Here is a 12,160-nt window from a genome sequence, read left to right on the forward strand (position 1 = left end):
CTCCTTTTCCATGCTGGCTGTGATGTGTAACCGTGTGTGTGTGTGTGTGTGTGTGTGTGTGTGTGTGTGTGTGTGTCTCCTCGTCCAGGCTGGCTGTTGAAGATGACCATAACTAAACCAGAGGAACTCGACTCCCTCATGGATGAAGCTTCCTATGAACGATACATTAAATCCATCGAGGATTAGCGGGAGTGTGTGTGTGTGTGTGTGTGTGTGTGTGTGTGTCAGACGTCTCTGACGTGTGTGTGTGTCCAAAAGTGCACACCATTATGGACTAATGTACTTGGTAGCAGATGGTCTCTTAAAGGATGACGGTGGGCCTGCTTCTCTCTGCTGACCTGAGAGCAGTTGCCAGTGCTTCACACAGCAAGGACACACACACACACACACACACACACACACACACACACACACACAACCAGGGGACAAAATGCGCACCAAGCCTCCCTGAACCAGTACACATTATACTGACACCTTGACCACTACCTCGTGTTTGTAAAATTGCACAGACAAGCGTCAGCTTCTACGTGCACACTCACACACACACACACATACACACACACACTCACAGTCTCTGCACTGGATCCAGATTTCTGCATTTTCTTAAATAAATCTTAGCACAGGAGGCTGGCAGGCCCACGGCTGGCTGTAAAGTAGCTTTTTGATTGGCTTCTGTTTGAGTAAAGCTTTACACATTAAACTCCTTCCTTGTATGCGTTTAGCATACCTCCACACTTCCCTGTGTTCCTGTTGACGGCCTATCAGAGGTCAGTAAGAGTCTGTGAATGTTTGCCTGTAAATGTCATGGGTTGGGCCGTGCTGCCAGAGCAGATCATAGGAGAGGAAGAGAACTTCACATGTCTTTGGGCGCAATACTGCCTCTGGTGGTCGGCGCTGGAGTGACACTCTGACGGAACTGCTGTACTGTAATTGTAGATACTAACACTATTAAAGACTCTCCTGGAGAAGCTTTGTGTGTGTGTGTGTCTGTGTCTGTGTGTGTGTGTGTGTGTGCGTGTGTGTGCGTGTCTGTGTGTGTGTGTGTGTGTGTGTGTGTGTGTGTGTGTGTGTGTGTGCGCTGCTGTTGTTTGATGACTGGCATGAGACAGAAAATGTGCTTCAATTTATTTGTGTCATGTGGTGTTGGAGGAGTCCAGCCTGGCTGATCAGCTGAAACACATTAATGACTTTTGGAATCAATAACATCGCCCTGTGAAGAGCATATTCATACGTTTGAAAGAGGGTTGTGGGACATGTCTGCAGTTGCCTCTATTACATATTTCTCATAACAAATGTGTTGGTTCATGAGGCCTCATTACTTCCTGCACCATTGTGGTTCTATTTTCTCCATCATACTCTGGACTCCTCTGCAGCCTGTTTCACATCCTCCTTTTTTAGACTGCACAACTTTGAAGAGAGGCGTTCATCGTTTTACGCAAGTAACTCGCACTTCATTACCCTTAATAGTAAGTAGCAATATTTCAATTTGTATCAATATTTGCAGTTTAGGCCTACGGAGTCAGGCTATCGACGTTTTACAGCTGATGTATATTTAGAATAATCTACTAACGGCAAGATACAAGTTATTCTTCTGTAGGCAGCTTCGGGATAATTAACGTTCAGAATTACAAACCAAATACATTAAGAACATTTTGCGGATTGGCTGATCTTTTTTTTTCTTTTTTTTTTATACCTATAAAATGTTACAGAGGATGCAGCGTATACCATAGGGCACAGCCAATGTCAGTTTACAATCAATAAGGAAGTAAATCTCCAAACATTCTCAGTACGTGTAGCAATTCAAACTAATAGGAGAACGTTAAATAGCCTGACTGAAATTAACACGAAATTTATATAATTTAGCACTAAAGAGTGTCTGTCATATGGCCTAATCAATGAGGTGCAATCTTATAATGATCGAAAAAAGCTTTTATTTTATTTAATCTATAATGGTTTGATATACAGCCGCGGAAAAAATTAAGAGACCACTTCAAAATTATCAGTTTCTCTGGTTTTACTATTTATTGGTATGTGTTAAAGTAAAATGTACATTTTTGTTTTATTCTATAACCTACTGGCAACATTCCTACCAAATTTCAAATAAAAATATTGTCATTTAGATCATTTATTTGCAGAAAAATGACAATTGGTCAAAATAGCAAAAAAGATGCAGTGTCTTCAGATCTCGAATAATGCCAAGAAAACAACTTCATATTCATTTTTAAACTACACAATACTAATGCTTACACTTAGGAAGAGTTCAGAAATCAATATTTGGTGGAATAACCTTGATTTAAAATCACAACTTTCATGTGTCTTGGCAAGCTCTCCACCAGTCTTTCACATTGCCGTTGGGTGACTTTATGCTACTCCTGGCGCAAGAATTCAAGCAGCTCGGCTCTTTTCATGGCTTGTGACCATCCATCTTCCTCTTGATCACATTTCAGAGGTTTTTTATGGGATTCAGGTCTCGAAATTGGGCTGGCCATGACAGGGTCCTGATCTGGTGGTACTCCATCCACACCTTTACTGGCCTGGCTGTGTGGCATGGAGCATTGCCCTGCTGGAAAAAACACTTCTCAGAGTTGGGGAACATTGTCAGAGCTAAAGGAAGCAAGTTTTTCTTCCGGGACAACGTTGTACTTTGCCTGGCTGAGGTTTGTAAAAGACCATAAGGATTGAAAAAAGCGGACTGGAGGGTCTTCTAGTTCGTCTTCTCTGATGAGTCCAATTTTCAGCTTTGCCCAACACATGGTCGTCTGATGGTTAGACGGAGACCTGGAGAGACCTACAAGCCAGAGAGTCTTGCACCTACTGTGAAATTGGACTCATCAGAGAAGACGAACTTAGAAGAACCTCCAGTCCGCTTTTTCAATCCTTATGGTCTTTTACAAACCTCAGCCAGGCAAAGTACAACGTTGTCCCGGAAGAAAAACTTGCTTCCTTTTGCTCTGACAATGTTCCCCAACTCTGAGAAGTGTTTTTTCCAGCAGGGCAATGCTCCATGCCACACAGCCAGGCCAGTAAAGGTGTGGATGGAGTACCACCAGATCAGGACCCTGTCATGGCCAGCCCAATTTCGAGACCTGAATCCCATAAAAAAACCTCTGAAATGTGATCAAGAGGAAGATGGATGGTCACAAGCCATGAAAAGAAGCCGAGCTGCTTGAATTCTTGCGCCAGGAGTAGCATAAAGTCACCCAACGGCAATGTGAAAGACTGGTGGAGAGCTTGCCAAGACACATGAAAGTTGTGATTTTAAATCAAGGTTATTCCACCAAATATTGATTTCTGAACTCTTCCTAAGTGTAAGCATTAGTATTGTGTAGTTTAAAAATGAATATGAAGTTGTTTTCTTGGCATTATTCGAGATCTGAAGACACTGCATCTTTTTTGCTATTTTGACCAATTGTCATTTTTCTGCAAATAAATGATCTAAATGACAATATTTTTATTTGAAATTTGGTAGGAATGTTGCCAGTAGGTTATAGAATAAAACAAAAATGTACATTTTACTTTAACACATACCAATAAATAGTAAAACCAGAGAAACTGATAATTTTGAAGTGGTCTCTTAATTTTTTCCGCGGCTGTATATATATAATTAAATAGTATATATATATATGTGTGTGTGTATATAGTGTATACTGACATTTTCTACAAGCAGATCAATAAATGCAGGTCTTTGACAATGTAGGCATGGCCTATAAGAGTTATTTTTTTTATTCTATTAAAACATTATGGCTACTACATTCTATTCCAGTGATAATGATTTTTACCCAAAAGCCTTTTTTGGGATACAAATGTTTCTCACCAATAAAGTTTATCACATAAAGATATAATTCTGCTGTCCACAAGCCATTAAACTATAAGGCCAGAATATTCTGCCACCGTCTTTACAAGCTGCATATTCTCATAACTGATCGTAACACCGTTTGTGGCTTTAACATGTTAATACAGTACTATTTCCTTATACTTACAGTACTGTGCAAAAGTTTTAGGCAGGTGTGAAAAAATGCTATGAACTAAGAATGCTTTGAAAAATGTAAACAATAAATGTTTATTTTTTATCCATTTACATGGTAAGACTGAGCACAGCAACAAGACACAACGTAGTTATACTGCATCAGCAGGGTCTCTCCCAGACAAAGATTTCAAAGCAGACAGGGGTTTCAAAATGTGCAGTTCCAGCTCTTTTGAAGAAGACGTTGAGGATCGTAGACGCAGTGTTCAGCCAAGGAAACTTAATGCAGCTGATGAAAAACACATCAAGCTTATTTACCTTCGAAATCGGAAGATTTCAAGCAGTGGCATCAGCTCAGAACTGGCAGAAACCAGTGGTACCCAGGTACAGACATTTACTGTCCGGGGAAGTATGGCCAGAAGTGGTCTTCATGGAAGAGTTGCAGCCAAAAAGCTCTACCCCGACAAGGAAACAAGGCCAAGTGACTGAACTAAGCACGTAAACATAGAAACTAGGGTGCAGAAACATGGCAGAAGGTGCTCTGGACTGATGAGTCAAAATTAGAAATATTTGGCTGTAGAAGAAGGCAGTTTGTTCGCTGGAGGCTGGAGAGAGGTACAATAATGAGAGTCTGCAAGCAACAGTGAAGCATGGTAGAGGTTCCTTTCCAGTTTGGGGCTGCATTTCTGCAAGTGGAGTTGGAGATTTGGTCAGGATGAATGGTGTCCTCAATGCTGAGAAATACAGGCAGATACTAATCCATCATGCAATACCATCAGGGAGGCGTATGATTGGCACCAAATGTATTCTGCAGCAGGAACATAACCCCAAACATACAGCCAATGTCATTAACAACTATCTTCAGCTTAAAGAAGAACAGAAAGTCCTGCAAGTGATGGTATGACCCCCACAGAGCCCTAATCTCTACATCATCGAGTCTGTCTGGGTTTACATGAAGAGACAGAAGAATTTTAGGAAGCCTACATCCACAGAAGATCTGTGGTTAGTTCTCTAAGATGTTTGGAACAATTTACCAGCCGTGTTCCTTCAAAAACTGCGCAAGTGTATCTGGAAGAATTGATGCTATTTTGAAGGCAAAGGGTGGTCACACCAAATATTGATTTAATTTAGAATTTTCTTCTGTTCCTTCACTGCATTTTGTTAATTTATGAAGAATTGATGAAAATGAACTGTTAACACTTCCATTTTTGAAAGCATTCTTAGTTTACAGCATTTTTTCACACCTGCCTAAAACTTTTGCACAGTACTGTATATTTGTTCACAATTGTCACATATTCACATATTACACACACTAGTTCTACTAAAAATACAATACAATTTGGGCCAATATATAATGTTCAAAATAGCTCATATTTGTTGCAAAGTGTATCATTGATTTAGGTCAAATTGAAGTTAAAATCTAGTACGGAGGAAGAGTGTAGAGAGAGGGAAAGAGTAAAGCAGATGAGATGAACGGAAGCACATTCTGTGCTCTCAGACCACAAGGATTTTTCTGTTTTGCAAAAACTTTAGACATTGCATTGCATTCGAAAATTTGGAAATGTGATTTTATTTTTAATGCATATTTCTCTAGAACATTTCTGAGAAATACATGCAGACACACGCACACACACACACACACACACACACACACTGGAGAAAAGAATGCAAACAAAATAAAAACTTCATTAATAAAAGAGGAGAGAGAGAAAGAGTAAATATACTTGTTTTATTGCGATTTGGGCGACAAACTGCCAAACGGGAAAGGGAGAGATTTTTTTTCTGTCCGATTTTACCACTTGACCGTCTGATCTGCCTCTGAATGGCGTTGTCCAACCAGGCTTAAGTCCTGCTTCAAATGGTCCCGCCCCTTTTGGGGCGTATTTGGGAGAATTGAGAATCTAGCAAGAATGAGCAGGAATGAAAACCTCTTGTCTACAGCGCCCCTAGTGGCCATGTCATGTAAGGGATGGTAATGATCCCCTAATTCCTCATTCATCCTCAATCAAATGTGAGTACATGGCATGATTGACATATTAAACTTCGGTGCGCCGATATGTTACCCTCAAATATACAGGAGATGCATAGTTGGACAGGATCCTGGTGGTGCAGTGGTAAGTATACAGTTTGCAATGTTGATGGTAAGAGGTTCAAAACCCACTGGGGTGAAGTGACTGAGTCATATATCTGTCCAAACAGAGCCCTTGGGGAAGTGTGCCAATGCATATAAAGACACAGTTCTGTGTGTATGTACATAGAAGAGCCCTTGGGCAAGTGTTCCAGTACATATGAAGGATGTACTATTACAGGTGGTTTTAGGCCCACCTTTAGCCAAGCAACAAATATGTGCTGCCCTGCAGTTAAGTTGGCCCACTGAAAAAAGTCTATAACTCCCTGCATTTCGACTGGATTGTTTCGGGGGGCCAAGTAAGCCCCCCCGTGTCTTTCTCCTCGCGATCCAACCTGACATCACACCTGCATCCATCTTCACCACCCCGTCTACTTCAGGGCCTCTGATTCCTCCAGGTCCTTTCCACCTTCTCTCCTGCGTTGAGGTTTGAACCGGCGACCATGGTGGTGTGGAGCGTGGACACTACCACTGCGCCACCAGCGCTCCACTCCAAAGCTGCTCTCAGGGCACATATGTACCTCCTGTTGATGTGGTGACTGACCAATGGGACAAGGGCTTACTCTGATACCAATGTAGTAACTGACCAATCGGGCAAGGGCTTCCTCTGAAAGTATCCTCTCCCCCTTGCCCTTCCCAGACTTGTTGGATGATTGTCGTTAGCATTTAGCGTGTGAGTGTGTGTGTGTGTGTGTGTGTGTGTGTGTGTGCAGGGAGGTAATGTAGTATTTGTGCTTGAAAATCCCATCCTTCCTTTTAAATAGCTGGTAGCGGTTAATACAGGGTGCGGTCGATAAACAGGTTTGTTTTGTAAAAATATGCGGTTTATATACACTGCGGTTAATAGTCAGGAGAATATGGTAAAGCTGGAGTCCTTTTATAACAAAAGACAAAAGTCTAATGTTTGTACGTCTCACATCTGCATGTATTTGTCATGTATATATAAACTTTATTACACGCTCAAGGCCCACATGGTAAATGTAGGAACACGTCTGCATTCATGTCTCACATCTCAGTGGGAGAGAAATGAAACACCATGTTCTTTTAATATGAAACGCTCTTCTGAGTACGACACTGCGCTTTTTTCAGAATACCCAAGGAGCGTGTTTGTACTTGTACAATACCACACATTTCTATGCATGTGATCATTTTCTCTTTAATATGTTAAAAAGAATAAAGTTTAAAAAAATTGAGGGTGGACACAACATGAAACTCACACTGAGTGGCTACACAGATCAAATGAGATATACTGTTGAATGTAGATCTCCTTTCTTCTCCTTGTTTTTCCCAAGCACCAAAAAGTTACTGGCCACTCTTCAATTTACTCATCAGACTGTCCATCGTGACGGTGACCCTCATCACAGGGTTTCTCTGCTGCAGATGCCTCCTCCGGAAGAGGTCAGTAACACCCCAGACACCGAAACATACAACATACATACCCAACAACAGGATCATACAACAAGAACACTATTACTAAGCATACAACATACATCCCCACCAACAGGATCATACAACAACAACACTATTACTAAACATACAACATACATACCCACCAACAGGATCATACAACAAGAACACTATTACTAAACATACAACATACATACCCACCAACAGGATCATACAACAACAACACTATTACTAAACATACAACATACATACCCACCAACAGGATCATACAACAACAACACTATTACTAAACATACAACATACATACCCACCAACAGGATCATACAACAACAACACTATTACTAAACATACAACATACATACCCACCAACAGGATCATACAACAACAACACTATTACTAAACATACAACATACATACCCACCAACAGGATCATACAACAACAACACTATTACTAAACATACAACATACATACCCACCAACAGGATCATACAACAACAACACTATTACTAAACATACAACATACATACCCACCAACAGGATCATACAACAACAACACTATTACTAAACATACAACATACATACCCACCAACAGGATCATACAACAACAACACTATTACTAAACATACAACATACATACCCACCAACAGGATCATACAACAAGAACACTATTACTAAACATACAACATACATACCCACCAACAGGATCATACAACAAGAACACTATTACTAAACATACAACATACATACCCACCAACAGGATCATACAACAACAACACTATTACTAAACATACAACATACATACCCACCAACAGGATCATACAACAAGAACACTATTACATTAACAGACATCGTTATAGTACAGCTTGTCAGTTGCTTTGGCTAAAAATGTCTGCCCTCACCTTAAGTTTAACTTTAGCCTGAACTTCATAGTGTTTACTCTGTTTACATCTGTGGTCCCAAGTGGCTGATTGAATATTATATATATTTTTTTCTTTTTCCCCCAGAATACCCAAGGAGCGTGTTTGATGAACAAAAATTGAACTTGTGCAATACCACACATTTCTATGCATTTCTATGTCTGCCAGGTGACTGAACAGGGAGGATTCTGATGTGTTTTTCTACAGCAAAGGCTCCATTGTTGGAGAACAATGTTTGACAGTGGACCTTATTTTACTGTCAACTTTTATATATAAACACACATTCAGTGGAGCTGTGGAGTGAGTTCAAATAGAGTGTTTTAGCCGTTTTGGATATTTTTGTCTAAATTTAAAGTTTGCATTTCCCCTGGGTTACTTTGGTTGTGTTATATGATTATACTGTTTCTATGGACCGCTCATTAGATGTCACCTGGACTGCTCATTAGATGTCACCTGGACTGCTCATTAGATGCCACCTGGACCGCTCATTAGATGTCACCTGGACTGCTCATTAGATGTCACCTGGACTGCTCATTAGATGTCACCTGGACTGCTCATTAGATGTCACCTGGACTGCTTATTAGTAGATGACCTTGGGAGCAAATGTTGGGTTTTGTTGCGGGTAAAACATACCTATTTTGACCACTTTTCGGTAGTAGTTTAGCCTTTTTAGTTTACTGTCTTTAACGTTGCTTTATTGTATATATTTAAAATTTGTTTATGTTCACCTTTTTGGAATCAAAATAAATTGATTATTCTTTTAACTTTGAACTACTGAGAGTGCGTAATCCACTACCTGCTAACCAGACCCACTGCCTTGACTGGCACACACACACACACACACACACACACACACACACACACTCACACAAACACACATCACCAGACCAACGGCCTTGACTGGATCACTACACATCACACACACACACACACACACACACACACACACACACACACACACACACAGAGACCCACGGCCTTGACTGGAACTAGGAATTGGAAAATTGGAAGTCATAGAAAGGCCGCCACACCACCTAAAAGAGTCTAGCGGACCTGGGACACACACACACACACACACACACACACACACACACACACACACACACACACACACACAAACACACACTACCTAAAAGAGTCTAGCGGAACTGACACACACACACACACTACCTAAAAGAGTCTAGCGGACCTGACACACACACACACTACCTAAAAGAGTCTAGCGGACCTGACACACACACACACACTACCTATAAGAGTCTAGCGGACCTGAAACACACACTCACACTACCTATAAGAGTCTAGCGGACCTGACACACACACACACACACACACACACACACACACACACACACACACACACTACCTAAAAGAGTCTAGCGGAACTGACACACACACACACACACACACACACACACACAAACACACACACTACCTAAAAGAGTCTAACGGACCTGGGACTCCCAAGTCATGAGGGTCCCATCAGGTGTATCAAGGCACTGAGCACAAGCACCATAAACAACTTCATCACAACGGCTCAGCTATTCTAAATATCAGTCTTCTTCACTCCTCAAATTCAGAAACAGAATCTCTCTCTCTCTCTCTCTAAGTGACAGGAAAGGCTTTATTTAGCCTGGTGTAAGGCCATTGGGGGGGTTTACGCGTCACACTGTGTGTGAGTGAGAGATCTTTATCTTATCACTGTTTTCCATCTCTATGCTCCACATCCGTAATGAAAGGACCACCTCTTGTTTATAGATATCTGTGTGAAGACCTCTGTGTGTGTGTGTGTTTAGTGTCTGCTGCTAAGCATGTGTGTGTGTGTGTGTGTGTGTGTGTGTGTGTGTGTGTTTGTGTGTGTGTGTGTGAGTGCGTGTGTGTGTGTGTGTCTGTGAGAGAGTGTGTGTGTGTGTTAGGGGTGGGTATCGCCAACCACCTCGCGATACGATACGCATCCCGATACAGGGGTTGCGATACGATATGTATCGCGATACATGCGATACGTACGTATACGATACGTATCCCGATATTTTAGGCTTATAACAAAAAAAAATTGCCTGTAACTCCTTGACAGTACATCATAACATATTTCTCACCTCATGTGGATTCTACAGAAACTCTGCTTTCAAAACCAAGTAGACGCTGTACAAAGAAACAGACAAAAAAAAAAAAAAAATTTTTTTTTTTTTTTTTTTTTTTTTTTTGCACGTGAAGTATCGATACTGACGCCTCCGTATCGATACACGCATCGTAAAGAGGCCCGCGACGATGTATCCCCGTATCGATATTTTGAACACACCCCTAGTGTGTGTGTGTGTGTGTGTGTGTGTGTGTGTCATCGTGCCATCATGTATGTTTGTGTAAACAAATTACATTGACCAGCCGTTTACCAGTAAACATTTTTTTCACATCAGACCAATGTTAGATCCTGCTAAAGGTCGGGATAGCTTTCGCGCTTGGAGCAAGATGTTGTCTCAATGGAGGACTCAGGAGGTTCAAGATGTTAAGAAGATGGGCATTTTTATTAACCCAAATAAGGCTCAAAGGCAGTAAAAACAATAACAATACTAAATCAATATGAATAAAACTTTCCAAAAAAGACAAATACATAGGCATCATAGCCTCAATACAAATAAGCACAATATAAGTCGACTTAAATAAGTAAAAGGACCATATTAGCTAGTCAATGCGAGTGCAACAAGATTTACGTCTTATTAAACGGCAACTCTCCTGAAACAAAGAAAAAGGCCGGTTTAAGTACCTGTGACACTGGCCTGCAATTGGCTCATGCCAATTATTGATTGCAGGTGTGTCATAGTCAGGCACCAACACCTCTGGATATCAGCAGCCATACTTAAAACCCAATGTACCCAAACAGCTGGGAGGACAGGCTACTCCATGGCAGTAAAACAGTGGCTTGGTGACGGCATAACCGACACATAATAAATAGGCCTTAATATAATTATAAATACATCGGGTTACCCGGAAGTTATACAGCATTTTAAAACTCTCTCGCTTAATCGCGCCATGTTCACTAAACAGACAAACTCACGTACCTAAAACATGGAACACACACAAACCACCTGCACCCCGTCGAATGGAGGCAGCAGCAGCACACACACACACACACACACACACACACACACACACAAACCACTTGCACCCCGTCCACTGGAGGCAGCAGCCCTCAGGCTGCAGTGGCGGGTCACACAGATGCCCCGTCACACACACACACACACACACACACACACACACACACACACACACACACACGTCACAGATCCCAACCACTACCAAATGTATTTCTCTTGGTAAGAATGCATGCCATTACCGTAAAAAGTAGGAGTATGGTATACCACTACCCTTAAATGTAGGAGTATGCCATTACCGTAAACAGTAGGAGTATGAAATGGCATTAGTTTCAAAAGTATGTATTAAGGCACTTAGAAACACACCAGATCCTCACATGCTTGCATCATGGTGTGAGACCATAGACATGTCATTCCTTGAGCTCATCATGATTTGAACCAAGAAATGATCACAGAAACATGTTGTAATGTCCTAACCCTATCCCCTCCCCCACACCCTGATGCAGAAGCTGTCCATGTCTATCAAATATGATCACAGTAACATGTTGTGATGTCCTACACCTATCCCTCACACCCTGAAGCAGCGTGTCTGTCAATCAGCATTAGTGCTTCCTGTCCATCACACTCATCACCATGGTGATGTCGACAGCACTTT

At 41.4% G+C, this 12,160-nt stretch overlaps 1 protein-coding gene across 1 annotated transcript in view; it reads left to right on the forward strand.

Annotated features, from left to right (window-relative positions):
• The window catches only part of gcsha (glycine cleavage system protein H (aminomethyl carrier), a), a 6,658-nt gene extending 5,710 nt beyond the window's left edge, over positions 1-948 (forward strand). The window contains exon 5 of the mRNA XM_080847789.1: positions 89-948. Coding sequence (XP_080703915.1) covers positions 89-186 — 98 coding nt within the window. The 3' untranslated portion in view covers positions 187-948. The remainder of the gene's footprint in view (positions 1-88) is intronic.
• The last annotated feature ends 11,212 nt before the right edge of the window (positions 949-12,160 follow it).

This window comes from Sprattus sprattus (genome assembly GCF_963457725.1).
Source record: "Sprattus sprattus genome assembly, chromosome: 11".
Lineage (NCBI taxonomy): Eukaryota > Metazoa > Chordata > Actinopteri > Clupeiformes > Clupeidae > Sprattus > Sprattus sprattus.